Source organism: Eulemur rufifrons, chromosome 29 (genome assembly GCF_041146395.1).
Source record: "Eulemur rufifrons isolate Redbay chromosome 29, OSU_ERuf_1, whole genome shotgun sequence".
NCBI classification, from domain to species: Eukaryota; Metazoa; Chordata; class Mammalia; order Primates; family Lemuridae; genus Eulemur; species Eulemur rufifrons.
In genome coordinates, this window is record NC_091011.1 from 96344331 (window position 1) to 96366933 (window position 22603).

Consider the following 22603-nt stretch of genomic DNA (forward strand, 5'->3'; position numbering starts at 1 on the left):
CACAAAGTCCACGAAAGGAGAAAGTGAAGTACATGTAGCTATGCTTTTATCATAGATGAAACTGTACAATATCACTTGACAGACTGTGCTAATATAAAGATGTATACTATGAACCCTAAAGCAAACATTAAAATAACAAAAAATTATAGATACTAATCTAACAAAGGAGATAAAATGGAATCATAAAGAATACTCAATATGGAAGAATGCAGGAATGCTGGGCTGCCTATCTACTGTTGTCCACTTTACTCTTTAGCTAAATCATGAAGTATAGGCATTTTCTCTTCTAGTGCCTCCTACCTGTTCACCTCAAGTATGTCTTAGAGTAGTGTGGAGCCCAGCATTCAGATTTATAGCTAAAAGACAAGCATTGTGGAATCAGCCAAAACACAATAAAACTTAATTATTCCATTGTAACTAGCAACATGAGCCTCATTAAGGGATGGGAACAGTAGTGACTCTTGGTATGATCCAAGCTATCAAAAGAAATAAAGTAAATCATCATGCAAAAAAAAAAAAAAAAAAAAAGAATGCAGGAAAAATGAAACAAAGAACAGATGGAGACAGAGAGAAAACACATAGTAAGACAAACACATTAAATGTATATGATCTTAACACCCCAACTGAAAGGCAGAAACTCATAGGTAAGATTTAAAAAACAAAACTATTGCCTGCAAGAAACACATGTTAAATATAAAGATACAAACAGGTTAAAATAAAAGAATGGAATAATAAATACCATGTTTACACTAGTCAAGAGAAGCCAGAGTAGATGTATTAATATCAGGCAAAGTATAGTTCAGAGTCAAACACAGGATTTTTCTGCTCTCTGCAGTCAAAAGTATGCTTAACACTCTCTCTTCCCTCTGCTCAAAGTTACAAAGTTCTTTTGTATAACCACTAGAGCACTTATCACAGCTTATGATAGAGAATAATCCAACATTGTATACCGCACATTTACCATTGTCCTTTAGACAGAAATATGTTGAAATTGAGACACCTTCCAATTATAGTACTGTGTAAAAAACGGTTAGTATAGCAGGTCCAAGACTGTTATCCTTAGAAAGTTCTGTCTGCAAGGTTGGTCCTAGGCTGGCTTCTGGGAACCTGGATTTTACTGGGTTCCATAACTGATAAGTGTGGTTTTTTGGCCTAGATTATGGAAACAATGTGGCTTACACCGCTATTCCTTCCATGAGTCTGGAAATTTCACGTGTACTAGGCAGAGGGTGCCTACGTGATCAGCCCACAGTAAAACCTGTGAGCTTCCTGGGGAATCACACATATGTTGCTGTATTTTCACTGCTGGAGGGGGAAAAGGTACCGTGTGTGACACTCATGGGAGGGGGAATACATGAGGAAGCCTGCACATGGATTCTTCCAGACCCTGTCAGTGTTTATTTCCACTGAGATCCTTCCATTATGTATCTGTACTGTATCACAGTAATAAATCACAGCCATTGCAACGCTATGCTGAGTCCCATGAGTCCTTCTAGCATCTCCCAATGTGGAGATAGTCTTGTGGACCCATGATACAAATACAGATTTCAGATCTGTTTACCCTTCCTCTTAAAAAACTATAGGGGGAAAATGAGACTATATACACTTTGATAATTTTTTTTTAAATTACATTCCAAAACACTAGGATTCTATAAAACAATTACACACCACTATTTATGAAATACATAGTAGCAAATCACCTTAGAGGCAAGCTAGTGTTTTAAATGATCTTATATAAAAGTACTTACAGTTGGTTAGAAGAGGGATGTGTGGAGACTTTTACTGTATACTGTTTTCTAAAATTTTTTTTTTTTTACCAAAATAGCATTAAAAAGTTTAAATTTGCTCATCTGTATTCTTAATGTGAATTGCCACATTACAGAAAAATTATTTTTGTTTGCTTCTGCAGTCTACAAAAAGAACAAAAATGTTTTAAAAAAAAAACAAAAAAAAACTTGTAACTCTTCTCCCAGAACTAAATTGATTTTACACAAAGACACCAGGCACGAAATACAATGGAATTTCAATCTGGGATTATGGCAGGGGAGGAGGGTGGAGAAAATGTAAGAGATTATAGATTCTAAGAAGGAAGACGTCATAAGCAATTTTTTAATGTTTTATTTTTAGAATGGAACACTGAACATTTGATTGATAATTAAGTGAACAAAAATATGTCTTGGGGGTTTATGGATTCTTTTGGGGGGATAATGAGGGGAACCCAAGTGAAAAGAGGTTTAGATAAATAAAATGATTAAACATCTGTAGCATGCAGAATTAAACTATTCCCTTGGTAATCAAATTATTCAGATTTCCAAGATGTTGGTAGCACACCCAGGGCTCCAAAAGGGAAATCAAAAGAGAAACACCAATGCCCTTCCTGAAATAGAGATTCACAGTTTGGTATATTCTTCTACCTAGCAAAAGATAAATAAAGTTTCCCTTGGAGAATTTAAAAATAATCTGAGGGACATTCCAGAAAAACTAAATTATTTGATTAAAAAATGCCATTTAACAATTGAGGGTATTAAATATATTAATTTTAAAATAGGAATAATATTGTCAATTAAACCAGAATTTCTCAACCTCAGTAGTACTGACATTTTGAGCTGGATAATTTCTGGTGTGGGAGGCCATCCTGTTCATTGTAGAGTGTTTGTAGTAGCCCTGGCCTTTATCCACTAGAAGCCAGAAAGACATACCTTCTTATTCAAGCTTCTGCACTAACATTTGCCCTTCACTGGCAAATTCCAATCATGTGTGCATCTGTCTCATTAGTGACTCTTTTGTGTTTCAGGTCCTTTGTTAGGCACCAGAGAGAATATGATAAACCAAAACAGATACTGCCCATGCCCTCATGGTGCTTACAGCCTTACTGGAAGAGATCCATTTAAAAAAGAGAGAGAGAGACATGCAGATCGAATAAAAGACTCACACAAACAAATGTAAATTTACAAACGTGGGTAAGTTACATAAAGGAGAGAAACATACATATATATTCCACTGAGATTGTATAAAAAGATGCATGCTCAACCATTTGTTATTAAAAGATGAGCACAGGCCGGGCGCGGTGGCTCACGCCTGTAATCCCAACACTATAGGAGGCCGAGGCGGGAGGATCGTTTGAGTTCAGGAGTTCGAGACCAGCCTGAGCAAGAGCAAGACCCCGTCTCTACTAAAAATAGAAAGAAATTATCTGGACAACTAAAATGTACACAAAAAATTAGCCGGGCATGGTGGCGCACACCTGTAGTCCCAGCTACTCGGTAGGCTGAGGCAGAAGGATCACTTGAGCCCAGGAGTTTTAGGTTGCTGTAAGCTAGGCTGACACCATGGCACTCTAGCCTGGGGAACAGAATGAGACTCTGTCTCCAAAAAAAAAAAAAAAAAAAAAAAAAGGATGAGCACAATCAGAAAGTTTAGGAAGTGCTACAACCCCTCCATCTGAGCTCTGTAGTAACTTGTTCTTTTACCTTTTTAGACTGAAAGACCTAACTCTAGTTTATTTCAATATCTGATTTTAATGGCTGTCATAGCTTTTTTTTTTTTAAAAAAAAAAAAAAAAAAAAAAGATTCTCCCCAAAACATATAGCTCTAAATAGAAGTAGTGCTGGGCACAGAGGCTGATGCCTATAATCCCAGCACTCTGGGAGGCTGAGGCAGGAGGATCACTTGAGGTTAGGAGTTTGAGACCAGCCAGAGTAAGAGTGAGACCCTGTCTCTACTAAAAATAGAAAAAATTAGCCAGCCGTGGTGGTTCACACTTTAGTCCCAATTACTCAGAAGGCTGAGGGAGGAGGATGGCTTGAGCCCAGTAGTTTGAGGTTGCAGTGAGCTACGATGACGCCACTGTACTCTAGCCAGGGAAACAGAGTGAGACACTGTCTCAAAAAAATAAATAAACAAATAAAAATAAAACATAATAATATTCACCAAAAAAATAAAAATAAATAAATAGTAGTGCATAATTTCACAACCCTTGTTCAATTCCCAGTAATACCAGAATTTAAGCTAGTAAAATTTAACAAATGGGTTTTAAATGTATCAAAATGCGTTACAATATTTTAAACAAATCAAAAAATTCCATGCAAGTTTTTTGATGACAAATTTGAGAGTATTTTTTGGGTTTTTTTTTTTTAAATAATTTTCACTGTTTCTGGAAATACAATATCAATATAAATAATTTGAAACATCTCTTTTCAAAATGTTCAGCCCCCAGGATATGTTTCTTTGACAAGTCACTATATTCTCATTGTTGAAATGTCACCTTTATCTTGAAGGGGCAAATTAAATGTTTATTTTCTTTGAAAATAGAGGTAGGTATTGTAATACACTCTGCTACATGTCACCATAACTAAAGATCAGCAAATGTAGAACATCCACCTTCTGGTAAAATAAAAACGTATTCTAAGTTCAACAGCACTTTCACATACTTTGCCCCTAGTGAACCTTTTGTGATATCAAAGATTTTCATTTGCTCCCCTTTCCCAACCATTTAGAAAGAACTGTAAAGGTTTACTGTATTTAGATTTTTTTGACAATTATAAATAAACTTTTACATAATTAACCACATTGATGACCTCCAGTAACACTTTTAGGTACCTCAGACTCCCTCCTGCCTATAAATGATTCCATGAATGATCTTCAGTGTTATTCATTTAGCCTACAAATATTTACTGAGGAATGACCAAAACAGAAAAAAAGCCCTAGTCCTAATAATATTAAAATTCTTGTGAGGGGAGACACATAGTAAACAAGATTATTAAGTAAATATATATCACATTAGACAGTGATAGGTGCAAAGATGAAAACAATATAGCAGCGATATCATGGAAGGAGGCGGCACTCAGCAAACTTAGCAAAGGTCTCACTGATAAGGTGACTTTTGAATAAATACCTACAGGATATTAGATAGCAAGTCATGCATGTATCTAAGAAGAGCATTCAACAGAGAGGGAACAGCAACTGTGAAGGCCCCGATGTGGATTTATGTCTGCTATACTTGAAGACCACAGAGGTCAGTGTGGCTGAAGGAAGTAAATGAAGGAAAGAGTTGAAGTAAATGATGTCTCACAAGTACAGTGGGGGATGGTGAGGATCATGCAGAGCCTTGTAGGTTAGTAAGGGCTCTGGCTTTTATCTCTCAATAAGATAGGAAGTCACTGAAGAGTGTCAAGTAGAGAAGTGATGTGACTTGACAAACTATATCTATTTGCTTATATCAGTATGGACTCGTGTGTATTTATTTTATCCTACAGAAGAAAATCTAATACTATCATTATTTTTGTTGTTGCTCAAATTGGTCCAGTTCTTAGGAGCTCTTGCCGATTGGCTATGGTGTTTTCAATGGGTTCCCGTATTTCTGAGCACTTCTTTACTTCCTGGTACCACAAGATGATCCAGAGGCTCATCTTATCTTGCATTTTCCCTGCACAGTCCTGTAATGAACTACTTCTCAAGGAACCTCGGTTTCTTGTATTGATCAACAGTGGTTAGAGATCAAGATTTAAGCACTAAGTATTCTCAGTGCTACAAGGCCATCAGTGATTCCAGGCTCTCTCAAGGAATAGAGATAGGAAAGATACATATGCAACTAACTCATACATATATGTAAATCTGTATTTCTGTATCTGCATAAATATTAAAAACAATGAGTTTATATTCATACTTCATATTCATACTTCTGATCCCATTCCAACACCAGGAAGTTCATACAGCCTTTCCTTATTGTAGTTCTTTTCTCCAACACTGAGAAACCTAGCTCTTATAATATTTACTTATTTGTTCACTTATAGTATACATATAAAATAGTTTCAGAATTGCTAACCCATATTCCCGTGAGATCTTTTTGTCTTTAGCATTATGTTATCTAATCAAGAAACATTTTCTACGCTACTTAGGTTAGCCCTTTTCTTCCCTACCCCCTTCATGGTGAACCCGGCTATTCCTTTTTGGGTTCCCCCACATCCTGGTTGGCGGTAATGCTAATCTGGGGAGTATGTGAAACATTCCTATGGTTCTAAGAGTCAGAGCCATATAAAACAATGTACTCTGAAAAGTGTCACTCACATTTCATCCATGCTACACACATCTCATTCCCTTCTTTTCAACTCTTTCCCACCCAACCCCCAACATGTAACAATCTATTTAGTTTCTGATTTATCCTTCTTATATTTCTTTTCCACAAATGAACATATGCATGTATGTTTTCTTGTATCTCATTCTTTCCCTTTTTTTTCTTTTGAGATGGGGTCTTGCTCTGTTGCCCAGGCTAGAATGCAGTGGCATCATCATAGCTCATTGCAACCTCCAACTCCTGGGCTCAAATGATCCTCTTGCCTTCTGAGTAGCTAGGACTACAAGAGTGAGCCACCACACTAATTTTTATTTATTTTTTTAATTTTTTGTAGAGATGGGATCTCACTATTGCCCAGGCTTCCCTCTTTCTTAAATAACGGGTAGCATACCAAAAATGATCTTTTGTAATTTTGTTCACTTAGTAACATATAACCACTCCACATCAGTTCCTAGACATACTCCTCACTGCTTTGCTTTTTTTTTTTTTTTTTTACAGCTGCATGGTACTCCACTGTATGAACATATCATAGTTTATTCAACCATTCTCCTATGTGTGGGCATTTAGTCTGTTCCCAGTATTTTGCAAATCAAACAAGACTATAATCAGTAATTGTTAACAGTATCTATTTTTGTATTGTTGGAGGCATACTCAGGATAGATTCCTAGAAGGATCAAAAGGTAAATGCACAGGTAGTTTTGCTAGATTATCACCAAATTTCCCTACAGATTAGCACCAATTTGCATCCCCCAGCAAAGTATGAGAGTATCTATTTCCCCACAGCCTTGCCAACAAATGCATTGTTATATGTTTGCATTTCTGTCAATAAGACAAATCTTCTTTTCTTAGGGGCAGAGTTCTAGCTAATTGGTCCATTCTGTGCCTATATGATAATGGGGAAAAATGAACAAAATAAACAAAAAGCAGTAAAATTGGCAATAAACACTGACACTACTGTAAGTTTTGAGTGGCTGGATCTAGAGGAGAGATAAAGGTTTGACAAAGCTGCCACTAATTCCCCTCTAATCTCCTCGCCACCTACCTATTCCAAGTACTATATCTGTATTTGATTTACTTGGGCACAATCAATACTAATGACAAAGTCAGAAGGAATGCAGTGTCTCCCAGGGCCCTATGATTCCTCTGCCAGTACCAGGGCACAGTCTCGATCTCTAAATACCATCTACATATTAATCAGTAAGCATTCAGAGTAAGTATCATTAGATAATTAATATTAAATATTAACCAGTAAGCATTTAGAACAAAAAAGATATCTTCTGTCCAAAGAAGACAGTGAGGCAAGCTTTCATTTAAACACCCTCTTAGCAAACAGATAGAAAACACATGTATGCATACAAACTCATGCATACACACAGATCTACATTTCCTGTATTTGTCTTTACAAGTATAATACACTATGAGTGTATATTGATTCTTCTGGTTATAATACAACAAAGTTCATTTCAGCCTTTGTCTACTGCCTTCCCGATTATACTTTCCATGGTCACAAAATAACCCAAAACTACTTCTGAAGTAGTCCGTAAAAGAGATGGCTCTCACTGAATCACAGTCATAATCTTTGAGTCCTTGTCTCAAATATGCTTTTGAAAGCGTTAACTACAGTCTATCTATTAAAGCCTACATAGTTTCTATGGTCAAAATTTCCAATTTTAATATTCCTTTAGAAGGTCTGTCTCACTTCTCCCAAATATACTTGTCAAAAACCAAAGGGAAGCATCCTGGGCAACATAGCAAGACCTCATCTTTTTTTTTTTTTTTTTTTTTTTTTTTTGTTGTTGACACAGAGTCTCACTTTGTTGCCCAGGCTAGAGTGAGTGCCGTGGCGTCAGCTTAGCTCACAGCAACCTCAGACTCCTTGGCTTAAGCGATCCTACTGCCTCAGCCTCCCGAGTAGCTGGGACTACAGGCATGCGCCACTATGCCCGGCTAATTTTTTCTATATAGATTTTTAGTTGTCCATATAATGTCGTTCTATTTTTAGTAGAGACGGGGTCTCGCTCAGGCTGGTCTCGAACTCCTGACCTTGAGCAATCCACCCGCCTCGGCCTCCCAGAGTGCTAGGATTACAGGCGTGAGCCACCGCGCCCGGCCAAGACCTCATCTTTACAAAAAACAAAAAGTTAGCTGGGCATGGCAGCACGCTCCTGGGAGGCTAGGGTGGGAGGATCCCTTTAGCCCAGGAGATCAAGGCCACAGTGAGCTATGATCATGTCACTACACTCCAGCCTCTGGGCAACTGAGCTAGACCGTGTCTCAAAACAAACAAACAAACAAACAACAAACAGAAAACTCAAAAGTAAATTTGTAGATAGTGAAGCAATTATCGCTTCATAGAGCTTGCTGCCTTTATAGAGGGGAGGTAATTGTTGAATTTCTTTTTGTGATTGCTTCAAAATTACAGGAAAATCCAGTGAAAACTTTGAAATGTGGCAAACTGTGTGTATATTACCTTGGGATAATGACAAGATGAACAGAAATGCCAGCTGGACTTGAAAGAAATATTTTAATCAATATTTAAATTATCAGAGTCAGCCCACATTGTGGACAAAAGATCTCAAAAATCTTGTCTCTTATTTTAAATCTTCATAGGCTGAGCGTGGTGGCTCACGCCTATAATCCTAGCACTCTGGGAGGCTAAGGCGGGTAGATCGCTTGAGGTCAGGAGTTCGAGACCAGCCTGAGCAAGAGCGAGACCCCATCTCCACTAAAAATACAAAGAAATTAGGTGGACAGTTAAAAATATATATAGAAAAAAATTAGCCAGGCATGGTGGCACATGCCTGTAGTCCCAGCTACTAGGGAGGCACTCTAGCCCGGGCAACAGAGCAAGACTCTGCCTCAAAAAAAAAAAAAACAACTTCATAAACAGTATTGTCTTAAAAAGTAACCACATGGACTAACCAAAAGTATAGTTAGTAATTTTTGTTTCTAAAATTTTAATTTCTGATTTAAATGGAAAATATTTGTTTTAAAAATTTAAGTTTACTGAATACCCTAACATGCTATATTTTTAGTAATTTGCACAAATTACTCTTTATATAAACTAATAAATTCCTATTTTGATAGTTTTTACACTACAATAATCATTTAATAAATAATTCTTGCAAGTGAACCTTTGCGGAAAAGTACATGTTATAAAACTCTGGTTTTAAGTATTTGTTTTGGCCAGGCAAGGTGGCTCACGCCTGTAATCCCAGCACTTTGAGAGGTCAAGACACAACTATCACTTGAGGCCAGGAGTTCAAGAACAGCCTGTGCAACATAGCAAGATCTTGTCTCTAATAAAAAAAAATATATATATTTTTTCTTTTTCTTTTCTTTTTTTTAAATTAGCTACGCATGGTGGCGTGCGCCTATAGTCCCAGCTATTCAGGAGGCTGTGGCAGGAGGATCATTTGAGCCCAGGAGTTAGAGGTTACAGTGAGCTATGATCTCTACCACTGCTCCCCAGCCTGGGTGACAAGGTAAAACTCTGTCTCTAACAAACAAATATTTGTTTCTTCTACTTACTTCTGTGCTCCCTGAGACAACAGCTTTGTCCACGTTTACTAACAACTGTTCTTCCATCTGGCATACTCCCAGTGACCACTCCACGCAACGGTGATGAGCCCAACAAGTGCCTATAATGGGAAAGATGAAAAGGAGCAAATGAACAAACATTAAAGATATTAATGCTAATACATAAAGAGCAACTGTAATGTGTAAATATACAATGGCATCCTATACTTGTAATACCATTTTGAGAAGCAGCCCTTCTCAAAATGTGCTCCAGTCCCTGAGCTGGCAACTCCAATACCAATCTGGGAACTTCCTAGAAATGCAAAATCTCAGATCACAACTGAGAACTACTAAATCAAAAACTCTTGCCATGGGGCCCGGCAATCTGTTTTAACATGCCTTCCAGTTGATTCTGATGCACACAAAACTCTGAAAATCACTGAATTAGTGATTATTTCTTAAACAAACAAAATTAGGTTTTAGACATTTTATTCAAATATTACTATATTTTATTTGGTATCTTTATATAAACCAAATAGAACATTATTTAACACTTTCTTGATGACAAAGGGCACGTATGGAAAATAAACTACGCATATACCTTTATTTCCCTCCATCCCACAGCAAGAGCACACATCAATCATTAACACAGCTTAGTCTTTAAATTCTCTAACACGTAACATGTAACACTTGAACCGCTATCAATCTGAAGTTCAGCTGCACACTGAGATTTACTTAAAATCCCAACAGCACCATATCATGAGTGTAAGTTACAAGACTGTTAGTATAGGATAATCCACCTGGCTAAGAGCTATCCACTGCTGTGTCCCTCACGTTCTCTCATATCCCTTTAAAATTTCTTTCCTGCCTGGGTGCGATGGCTCATGCCTGTAGTCCTAGCACTCTGGGAGGCTGAGGCGGGCAGACCGTTTGAGCTCAGGAGTTCGAGCCCAGCCTAAGCAAAAGTGAGACCCCATCTCTACTAAAAACAATTAAAAGAAATTAGCTGGAAAACTAAAAATATACAGAAAAAATTAGCCGGGCATGGTGGCGCATGCCTTTAGTCCCAGCTACTCGGGAGGCTGAGGCAGGAGGATCGCTTGAGGCCAGGAGTTTGAGGTTGCTGTGAGCTAGGCTGACGAAACAGCACTCTAGCCTGGGCAACAGAGTGAGACTCTGTTCAAAAATATATATATATACATATATGTATATGTATATATAAAAATTTCTTTTTCCTCAACTCTCAGATTTCCATGGCACTGATAACTACACAAGAGTAAATGCAAATTTTTATATAAGCACCCAGTTTACTAAAGCTATTGTGAAGATTTTCAATAAATTAGGTAAACCTAATTAGATTATTTAACTGGGCACACTTAATAATGACTTTTTTTATAATTTGACCCTAATTATTTCTAGATGAAAGGTAATAAGTTGATAAGATGCTAAAATTAAAATGCTTCCAGGATCAAGAGGTAGCTATTACTGAAGAGAGGCTCATACCTGTGGGATCAAATAAGGCTTGGACATCAATGGCATCTGGAAGGCCAACCAGACTGAGTTCATCCCATAGTTTACCAGCCTGATCATCTGCAGCTGTTTGGGTGCTTACATTTACACAAGATACTATATTCTGCTGAGGAGATCGTTCTCTGAAAATACAATAAAATAGCTGTGAAAGTGAAAACAAGTAGAAAATTGTTTCATTTTATAACTATTTAAATACAATGTACTGCCAAATCAATTTTAATTTATTAGGCATTAACTATCACAAAACAACTTTTAGAATTTATCTATTATTATTACTCATTGTAAATATTAAACTTGGTTGCTATGTCACATCATGTAAGCAACAACTAAGAAAAAGAATCTCCAAATCCATAGGAAAGTACCAAAATTACAACTGTAAATTTATTTTTCCATTCTATAATTTTTTAAAAACTGACTGTCATATTCTAGTCAGGAATCATATTTTAACAAATAAAATGAATGTTCTCTTTGGCTTTACTTAAATGCTTACAAAACTTGATCAAATCAGAAATTTTTCATTGGTTTTATCTTAACTGAGGACTGCCACAACAGAGAAGGCAGTTAATTTTATGTAAAGAAACGTTATTTCCCAGAGCAAATGAAAATCCACTACAAAGTGTGAAAAGGGAGGCAGTGGGAGTGGAACATGTCAGCTGTAGGTTTCTTATGGTCCGTTTGACAAATCTCAACAGCTGGTCTGTGGCAGGACATTGCAAGTACTCTCAATCAAGACTACACATCACAAATCAGAAATAAAAGGAAAAACAAAATATCTACTAACGGCATGTAGAATAAGAAAGATAGTATAACAGCAAAAACTATAATATAAGAAATCAACACTGAATAAGGTACAAATGTATGGGAGATTTCAGACTTTCAAGCCCTAACACTTTACATATTATTTAAGATCATTAAGTAAACAAAGACAACTATTATGTTTAACATTAAATATGGGAAATCAGATGACTGCCACTAGAACTTAAATCCTCTCCTAATATCATAGTATTTAACCTGATCATAATTCTGGATTAAATCACTATTGAATATAGACCATAACTCACTGCACTTCTGTATGCTGGATATTTATCATGATTCCTATTAAGAGAAAATCAGCACAATGACCAGGGTACTAAACTTTTTTATACCTGGAATCATTGAAAGAAAAAGAGTATTAACATATTTCAATAAGTACACTTAAATATCAAACCATATAAAAATAACCAGTAATTTTTTTGTTTAGCATTTGAAATGCATAAACTTTTTAAAAAGGTTCAGCATGCTATGATAACTTTAAATTCTCATTTTTATAAATGTCCACAGTAAAATGAGAACAAATTCTTTCCTATAAATATAATCGCCATTCCTACAAATATTTTCTTCTTTACTAAGCATTGTTATAGTAGGGAAAAAAAGAGACTAACAGTTCATGTATAAATACTAATGTATTGTTTTAACATTTTTTGCACTAGTATTTGATGGCGGGGGTGGGGGCGGGGGTGGGGGGGGGGCTGTGAAAAACCAATGGAATGATTAACCAGTCTATTACTAATCAGTTCCTAACCAGAAGCTTTATCAAACTCAACCTTCAGGTTCTCAGACTGGTTTGTATGTATACACCATATCACTAAGATGACAATGTCAACCCTAAGGATGACAGCAGCCCAGCCTTAGAAAGAGTATCAAGTCAAATGAAATACATATTCACAAAATTTTAAGTTATAAAACAAAAAAAGGAAAAGAATCCTATATATATTCTTATATTTGGTGAAAACAAGGGAACACCATATTAAAATCTCTTCTGTAATTTTTTTAAATTAACTAGCTATTTATACTTCATTAGTAACATTTTGCAAATATTTAAAATCATTACCAAGCTAAATTAATTGCCTACCCTAAATAATGCCATATTTTGTAAGTGTGCTTCATTAACTGGCCTGTTATCATTACTTAATAACTTAGTAAGCATTAAGTATGTATAAAGATTTTCATAAAACAAAGGCTATTTTTATATAATTATTCAAGCTCATAAAAATTTTCACTAAAAATTAACTTTGCTTACAAAATAAATAAATTAAGCCCAATTCTATTTCCCAGGTCAGAATTTTCTATAATTGCCATTATTCAAGGCTGAACATGAGGATATAAGATACAGCCTGGTCTAGTCCATTTAACTTGCTAATTATCGATGAACATTATAAGTTTGCTGGATTTTTGATATATTTTATTAAGATGGGAGTACTCAAGCTTGGCAAAGTAGCTTATGCCTGTAATCCTAGCACTTTGAGAGGCCGAGGCATGAAGATTGCTTGAGGCCAGGAGTCCAAATCAAGACCAGACTGAGCAAGAGTGAAACTCTGCCTCTACAAAAAATAGAAAAAAATTAGTCAGGCATGTTGGTGCGTGCCTATAGTCCCAGCTACTTGGGAGGCTGAGGCAGGAGGGTCGCCTGAGCCCAGGAGTTTGAGGTTGCAGTGAGCTCTGACAAACCCCGATCACAAAGATATGGATCTCTTAAGGGGGTGGACCCCAAGTTCCTGAGGAACATGCGCTTTGCCAAGAAGCACAACAAGAAGGGCCTGAAGAAGATGCAGGCCAACAATGCCAAGGCCATGAGTGGATGTGCTGAAGCTATCAAGGCCCTCGTAAAGCCCAAGGAGGTTAAGGCTAAGATCCCAAAGGGCATGAGCCGCAAGCTCAGTTGACTTGCCTACATTGCCCACCCTAAGCTTGGGAAACGTGCTCGTGCGCGCATTGCCAAGGGTCTCAGGCTCTGCCGGCCAAAGGCCAAGGATCAAACCAAGGCCCAGTCCAAGGTCCAGTCTAAGGCCCAGTCCAAGGTCCAATCTGCGGCTTCAGCTGCAGCACCAGCTTCAGTTCCAGCTCCAGCTCAGGCTCGCAAAGGTGCGCAGGCCCCTGCGAAGTCTCCAGGGTAGAGGCCTCTGTCTGCCAACATGAGGACAGAAGGACTGGTGTGACCCCTGGGCTGCTGTCTGCATGGGGCTGGGATGCCACTGCCCTCTAGCCTGTGAGACAGAGCAAGACCCTGTCTCAAAAGGGGAGTGGAGGGGAGGGGAGGGGAGGAGAAAGTACTCAATTGATAACTGAAAATAAGGCTCTTACGTAACAGTCTAGCTATGGGCTCCAAAATATCACATCTTTCCAAACATACTACTTCTACGCTTCCTTAAACCATTCTACCTTAAATTCTTTAAAAAGATTCTCTTTATTGTTTCATTTCCTACTTCAACTCTTCAAGGCCTTGGCAGCAGGCTCAAAACAAGGGGCCAATCAAATAAATACAAAATAACAATGCTTTAGTACTTAAATTTGGATATAAACCAGGTAAGTAAGCACTTGGAGGATTACATCATCACCTTCAAGAGGCAGAGCTTGTTAGCCTTCCAAGCTAAATTAATTTTCACACTTTCTCATCAACTAAAGAAACTACTACTTCCTTATCCTGCAGAGCCAGGTCCCCATATTAAGATGCCCTTTAAATACAACTACACAAAATATTTTTTAAAATATTAGACAAGACTTTTAGGTAACTACAACATGCCCATAATATATATATCTAGTAAATATCTAGTTATATGATACAATCATCTTAGGAAAGTCTTTTTAGCCCGTTCTTTAACTTTAGAAAGGGCATTCTCAGCATATATTTACAGAAAGAAAAAGAAAGGAGGAGGAAAGAAAGAAAAGGGAGTAAGAAAGAAAACACTGTATTACGATAAGAAGTTATAGGACAGTTCAAAATTTTCTGAAACACACAAATATAAATTAATTAATTGACAGAATGAATGAATGACACAAAGAACATGAGTAGTGAAAACCAATTCTGAGTTTGCTATTATGTTATATCCTTACAATTAAAAACTTATTTATATAGAAGAAGGTAAGAAGACTTCATTGACCCGTTTTATCTTCTTTCAATTTATAAATTCCATGAACTCTGTCTGGGCTTATGATAGGTACTTTAAACTTTTCTTCCAAAAGTTAACTTTTGTGATCGCACTGATTTTGTTAATATACAATTAAAATAACAAACCTTTCTGAAATAAATTTTAAGAAAAGGACCATTTGTTGAGTTAATAGTGACTCATAAAGTATCCCATAAATGTGGAAAACATGAGAAACTAAACAGTAGGAACTCCATTTGAAAATTTATAAATATTACAATGAAAATAACTATACATAATCTTAAGAAATTCCAACAAGTAAATTCAATACCACTTACTTTCTCTGTCCTCTTTGTTTTCGTGGTGCTGTGTTTTGTATTTTCTCACAGGTTCCATTGCTGTTGTCATCAATGTCCTTCTTGCTAGAAGGCTGGTTTCTCCATGGCAAGATAAATCCAGGTGTTACTCTGAATTGTTTTAAATCTCCTTGTCCTAAGGAACTTTTTTCCCCACAGTAACAAAAAGCGCAGAGCTGTTCACTGGTAAAAATAAAAAGTGAAGAAAATAGAGGAGGAGAAAAGTAGCTTTATTTAACTACTCTGACAGACAACTACCGATACTTCTACTTTAAAATTATGTCTTTAGTGCCAGCTAAGCTTTTCACTGTATTTTCTATGGTCTATTCAGCGATTATCCATGAGAACAATTAAGCTTAATAATAATTATACATTTGCAATTCTACTTTTCCACAGCATCATCTTTTAAAAAGTAGTATACATATCAAATGAAAAATTCTAGGTTGTACTTAGAAAAATGATTTTCCTTTAAATTTGACTAGAGAAAAATCAAAGTATTAAAAAGAATAAAGAAAATAAAGCTAACGATGGGGATAGAGAGTAGAGTTTAACAGCCATTCAGCTGCATGATGGCTCCATAAAACATGTGGTGACAGTTTTTTATTAAATGTTTAGTAAACGTTCCACTTGATGGAACATTTGTCATGCATGATACACACACACACACACACACCCCCCATATACACACACACATATGGAGAGATATAAAAACATAAATTTAAATGCTTCCTGGGTTAAGTAGTTAGAGGATTGGGGGAAGGGAGGAGCAGAAAAATTGAATAGGAGGACGAAAGGGATGACTGAGGTGGAGCACAAGGGATTTTTAGGGCAGTGAAACCATTTTGTATGATACTAAAATGGCAGATACGTGACATCACGCATTTGTCAAAACCCATAAAACTATATAACACAAAGAATGAGCCCTAATGCAAACTATGGAATAATTTGTATTATTACAAATAACATATCAATAATCGGTTTACCTGGTTTATCAATATTGGTTTCTAAATTGGAACAAATGAGCCACACCAATGCTAATAATGAGGGAAAACTGGGGGAGGAGAGAGAGTGGGAATGGGAAGTCTGCACCATCCGCTCAATTCTTCTGTAAAGCTAAAACTGTTCTAAAATTGAATGTCTATTAATTTAAAAAAAGAAACAATTTAAAAGGTTAAGGGACAAAAACCATATACATTTATGAAATATACACTTCATAAGAAACTTAAGAAAGAACAAAATTAAAAGGACCGCTCCTCTTGGAACTCTTTTCTCTTCATAAGGTATTTACTGCTGCTATACTCAAATCTTTCTTCTCAGGCATTAAAGTTTTCACCCTTACCCCATTCATAACATCTTGTATTAACACGTGATAGAAATAATCTTTCGTTTTTTGAAGTGACTTTTTTAAACTTAGGTTTAAATCATATTGGACTCTCAACAAATTACCATTTGCTTATGAAAATTACCTATTTAATCTTCCCAATAAATTACCTATTTCAAGTTCATGATAAACTGTTGTCCATACACACATACACACAAATTAAATGCGGTCTAATTTCAGAAAAATGAAGTCAAATAGAAAAAACTTTTTTTCTTGCCAAAAAGATACCACCACCAGTATCCTTTGCCGGTTTCTTATCAAACTCTTGTTTTTAATATTCTCTGAGCTACTAAGCTTATGTTTCTTTTAGCATACCCCATTTTCTGGTTTGTTTCTTCCCCTAGAAGCATTTCCTATGAGAAGTAACAATCAGATGGACATTAGGTTATCAACATTGTTTACAAGAGCACTGATTAGAAAACCAAACAATATTTATAAGGTATTGCAGAAAAATACCTTAGCCTTCAATTCTATATTCAAAAGTTCGGTTTAGTGTGACGGCGTAATAAAATTATTCTCAGCCTTACAAGACTTCAGAAATACTGCCACACAACAGATCCAATGAAAATACAAGTACTTGAATCATTAAAGAATTAGGAAAGGCTGTACAAAGTAACGGTGATCCAACATCTCAGAGTAATTTATTATTGACTTTTAAAAAGGAAGGGCAATGGAAATTTCTGGCTTCTATTCTGGATTTCAAAAGCTGCAAAAGCACTGCATCCGCTCTCTCAATGAAACCCCACCAGAGAATCTGCAAATTCACTTTTCTTGAACCCATCAGAGGGTAGAAATCACAGGGCAACCAACTATTTGCAATTAAGTGAAAAACATTTCCAAAAAGAGATGAGACACAAACACTTCTGGGGAAGGGGTCAGGGGTTATCATGCAAGCAGGATCAGAAAAATTCAGTAAAAAATTTTAACGAATTGCTACAAGCCAAGTGTGAGATAGTGTTAACACTTGTGACCCACAGACACAAGGGGAACTCTAATCCACTCACAGGCTCCTTTCCATGTACCTCACCAGGTGCTCATGAACAACCAAGAAAGAAAAAACGTATACATGGCAAATAAAAAACATTTTAAAAGATGGCAAACCAAATCTTAATACAATAACCATTACAATAAATGCAAACAGGCAAAAATCACCAGTTAAAAGATAATTTCTGAGATTAACTTAAAATTAGATTCAATGATTAAATGCAGGCCAGGCACCCTGTAATCCTAGTATTCTGGGAGGCCAAGGCGGGAGGATTGCTTGAGGTCAGAAGTTCAAGAACCAGCCTGAGCAAGAGCGAGACCCCGTCTCTCCTAGAAAATAGAAAACAAATTAGCTGGGCAACTAAAAATATAAAAAATTAGGTGGACGTAGTGGCACACATTTCTAGTCCCAGCTACTTGGGAGGCTGAGGTAGGAAGATTGCTTAAGCCCAGGAGTTTGAGGTTACTATGAGCTAAGCTGATGCCACGGCACTCTAGTCAGGGCAACAGAGCAAGGCTCTGTCTCAAAAAAAAAAGAAAAGAAAAGAAAAGAAAAGAAAAAGCAAATACAAGTTTTAAAAGACACATAAGGCCATGCATGGTGGCTCACGCCTGTAATCCTAGCACTGTGGGAGGCCAAGGCGGGAGGATCGCTGGAGGTCAGGAGTTTGAGACCAGCCTGAGCAAGAGCGAGACCCCGTCTCTACTAAAAATAGAAAGAAATTAGCTGGACAACTAAAAATATATAGAAAAAATTAGCCAGGCATAGTGGCACATGCCTGTAGTCCCAGCTACTTGGAAGGCTGAGGCAGAAGGATCGCTTGAGCCCAGGAGTTTGAGGTTGCTATGAGCTAAGCTGACGCCACGGCACTCTAGCCCGGGCAACAGAGTGAGACTCTGTCTGCAAAAAAAAAAAAAGACACATAAAACTAGAACAAGAAGTTTGATCGGAAAGCAGGTAAAAAGATACCAGGCAAATATGAACCAAAAGAAAAGTTTCAGTGGCAATGATACTACCAGACAAAATGAAAGCTAAGTCAAAAAGAAAATGCTGCATTAGAAATGATAAAAGATGTTATGCATTAACAAAATGATCAATAGTAGTATAAGATATATCCATCACAACCATATACTCATATTAACAGGCCTCAGAATAGATCAAGCAACTGCAAATTGAGCACAGCCAATCCAAAAATCAGAAATCTACAATGCTCCAAAATCTGAAACTTTTTGAGCATCAACGTGACACCACGAGTAGAAATTTCCACGAGTACTTTTTGTTTCATACACAAAATTATTAAAAATATTGTATAAAATTATTTTCAGGCTATATGTATAAGGTATATATGAATTATGTTTAGATTTAGTCCCCGCCCCACAATATTCATTATGTATATGCAAATATTCCAAAATAAAAAAAAATCCAAAATCTGAAACACACGTGGTCCCAAGCATTCCGGAGAAGGGATATTCAACCTGTACTAACAAAACTGGAAAAGTGGCCAGGTGCAGTAGCACATGCCTATAATCCCAGCACTTTGGAAGGCAGAGGCAAGAGGCTCACTTGAGGACAAGAGTTTGAGTATAGCCTGGGCAACATACTGAGACCCCCATCTCTACAAAAAATTAAAACTTTAGCCTGGTCTAGTGGCATGCACCTGTAGCCCCAGCTATTAAGGAGGCTGAAGCAGGAGCATTGCTTAATCCCAGGAGTTCAAGGTTGCAGTGAGCTGTGATTGCAACACTGCACTCCAGCCTGGGCAAAGAGTAAGAACTTGTCTAAAAAAAAAAAAACTAGAAAGCAAAAAACTAAATCAACAACAGAGAAGATTTTAAGAATTATCTCAGAAAATACTATATCAAACAGAAAAAAATTAAGTAGATATGGAACATCTTTATTGTTCATTATTAATTATCTGAGTGTAATAAATAAGCTGAAGATACTATACTCAATTCTACCTACAACCGAGGACATATTCTTTTCAAACATATTAAAATATTACAAAAGTAGGCTACATATTAATGCCATAAAGACATGATATATTCCAAATGACCAATATCATACAGATAATATTCTCTGACAATAATATAGTAAAACTAAAGATGTACAACAAACAGATAACTTAAAATTTTCCAAACATTTGGAAACTATAAAAACAATATTTGAAATAAAATGATAATGAAAACACTGAATGTAAAAATTTGTGGGATGCAGCTAGAGTAATAACTGCAAGAGAGCTCATAAATGTACATAAATTATCAATAAATGTAAAAGTTTAAATACAAATGATCTAACCTTTCAACTGAAGAAGTTTGGAAACAAAGTAAACAAGGACACTGATGGAAAGGCAAGAGAAGTAACAGAAATCAGTGAAATAGACAACTAAAAACAACAGAGATCAACAAAACCAAAATCTAATTCCTTTAAAAAAAAAAATCTCTGGGTAAAAAAAGCAGGCAAAATGCAAACAAAATACAAAATAGAGAAGAGAAATAACTACACATGCAATAAATAAATACATGCTCACTCTTACTTCTTTTCAACACAGCACTGCAAGTCCTAGCCAGAGCAATTAGGGAATAGAAAGAAATAAAAGGCATCCTAATAGGAAAGGAAGAAGTGAAATTGTCTCTATTTGCTGTTGACATGATCTTATATATGGAAAACCCTCAACACTCCACCAAAACTGTTAGAACTGATAAATGAATTCAGTAAAGTCGCAAGATACAACAATCAAATCAGTAGCATTTCTATATACTAACAGTGAACTGTCCAAAAAAGAAATTAAGAAAAAAAATCCCATTTATAATAGCAACAAAAAATTAAATAATTAGGTATAATTTTAACCAAGGAGGTAAAAAAGACCTGTATACTGAAAACTGTAAAATACTGATGAAAGAAATTTAAGAAAACACAAATATCCTGTGTTTGTGGACTGGAAGAATCAATATTGTGAAAATATCCATCTACTCAAAGCAATCTACAGATTCAATGCAATCTCTATCAAAATTCCAATGTCACATTGTACCCATAAATGTATACAATTATGATGTATCAATCAAAAATAATATTAGTAATAAAAATAATAAATGTATCATGAACCACATATTACTATACTTTAAAACCTAGATGAAATTTTAAGTTCTGAGAAAAATATAAAATGCCACAATTGGTGCAAGATGAAACAGGCAGCTGAACAGAAAAAAATTTTTTGAATTGAACTTGTAGTAAGAGCTCATCTTCCAAAAGAAATCACACAGACCTGGGTAATGTTATAAGACAGTTACTTCAAACTTGCGTGGACTTAATTCCCATCTTAAACTAGTTTTTCCATAAAATAAAATTCAAAGATGCCTGGCTCACATCAGGTTAATGTAATTTTGTCTCCAAAACTAGGACATTATAAGAAAAATTACAAAAATTCATATTGCTTATGAATATAAACAAAACATAAGCTAACTAAAATCCAATACTGTGCTTAAAAAATATGTCAGAATCAAGTAATGTTTACTGCAAGTTTTTTGGCTTCTACTGAATTGGCTTTTTCTTATTGATTTGTTTCATTTTTAAATACATACAGACACAAATCCTTTGTCAGTTATATATCTCACAAATATTTTCCCCTTTTCTGTCATTTACCCTTTCACTCTGGTTTTGGTATCTTTTATGAAAAGGAGTTTTTAATTTAAATATTGTGGTATTAATCAATCCTTTTTTAAATAATTAGTGCCTTTCATTTGTTTTAAAAAGTCTTTCCTTACCTCAAAGTAATGAAGAAATTCTTCTACATTAACTTCTAAAAATTTTATTTTTTGGCCTCTTACATGTTAAGTCTATAAATTAATTGGAGTTGACAGGAATAAAGATCTACCTTCTTGGCCAGGTGCAGTGGCTCATGCCTGTAATCCCAGCACTCTGGGAGGCTGAGGTGGGAAGATGACTTGAGGCCAGAAGTTTGAGACCAGCCTGGGCAACACCGAGACCCCTTCTCTACAAAAAAAAAAAAAAAATTTTAAAGGTCTACCTTCTTTTAAAAAAAAAAAAGGTAGACCAGGTGTGGTGACTCACACATGTAATCCCAGTGCCATCGGGAGGCCAAGATGGGAGATCCCTTGAAGCCAGGAGTTTGAAACCAGCCTGGGCGATATAGCAAGACCCCGTCTCTCCAGAAGAAATTAAAAAAAAAAAAATTTAGCCAGGCTTAGTGGCTTGCATCTGTAGCCCAAGCTACTCTGAAGGCTAAGCCAGGAGGATTGACAGCACTTGGGAGTTGGAAGTTGCAGTGAGCTGTGATCATACCACTGAACTCCAGCCTGGGCAAAAGAGCAAGCCTGCCTCAAAATTTAAAAAAAAAAAAAAAATTTTTTTTAAAGTATATCGTCCCAGCACTATTATTGGAAGAAATACCCTTCTTCACTGATTTATGATGCTACTTTGCCATAAATAACCTGTTCATATTACTCATTTATTTGTTTCTGGGTTCCCTGTTCTGTTCCATTGATCTATTTTTTCTGTCCCTGTGGTAATACAGCATTGACTTAATTTACTAGTGTGTTATGTAGTCTTAGTACCAGCTAAAGCAATCTTTTTCTGTTCTTCTTGACGGGTAACTTCGCTTATCCTGCCTTTTGCATATTCATATAAATTTTTAAAATCAGCTTGTCAAGTTTACTGTAGACTTTTTTATAAAGACTGTATTGAACCTACATATTAATTGGGAAAGAATATCTTTAAAACACTGCATCTCCTAAAATATAAATATATTTATATTATGTTATCCTTTAATATCTTTCCAAAAAGTTTTATAATTTCTTTCTATGAAGGTCTTATTCACATTTTTGCAAATAATCCTAGTTA

The 22603-nt window shown here is 36.1% G+C and overlaps 1 protein-coding gene across 2 annotated transcripts in view; it reads right to left on the reverse strand.

The window, feature by feature from the left end:
• KMT2C (lysine methyltransferase 2C) overlaps positions 1-22603 on the reverse strand; it is a 252141-nt gene that overhangs the window by 151660 nt on the left and 77878 nt on the right. For both annotated transcript variants that reach the window (XM_069462185.1, XM_069462184.1), the window contains exons 4-6: positions 15363-15563; positions 11096-11244; positions 9605-9714 (exon numbers count right to left, since the gene is read on the reverse strand). In XM_069462185.1, the coding sequence (XP_069318286.1) occupies positions 9605-9714; positions 11096-11244; positions 15363-15563 (460 nt within the window). The remainder of the gene's footprint in view (positions 1-9604; positions 9715-11095; positions 11245-15362; positions 15564-22603) is intronic.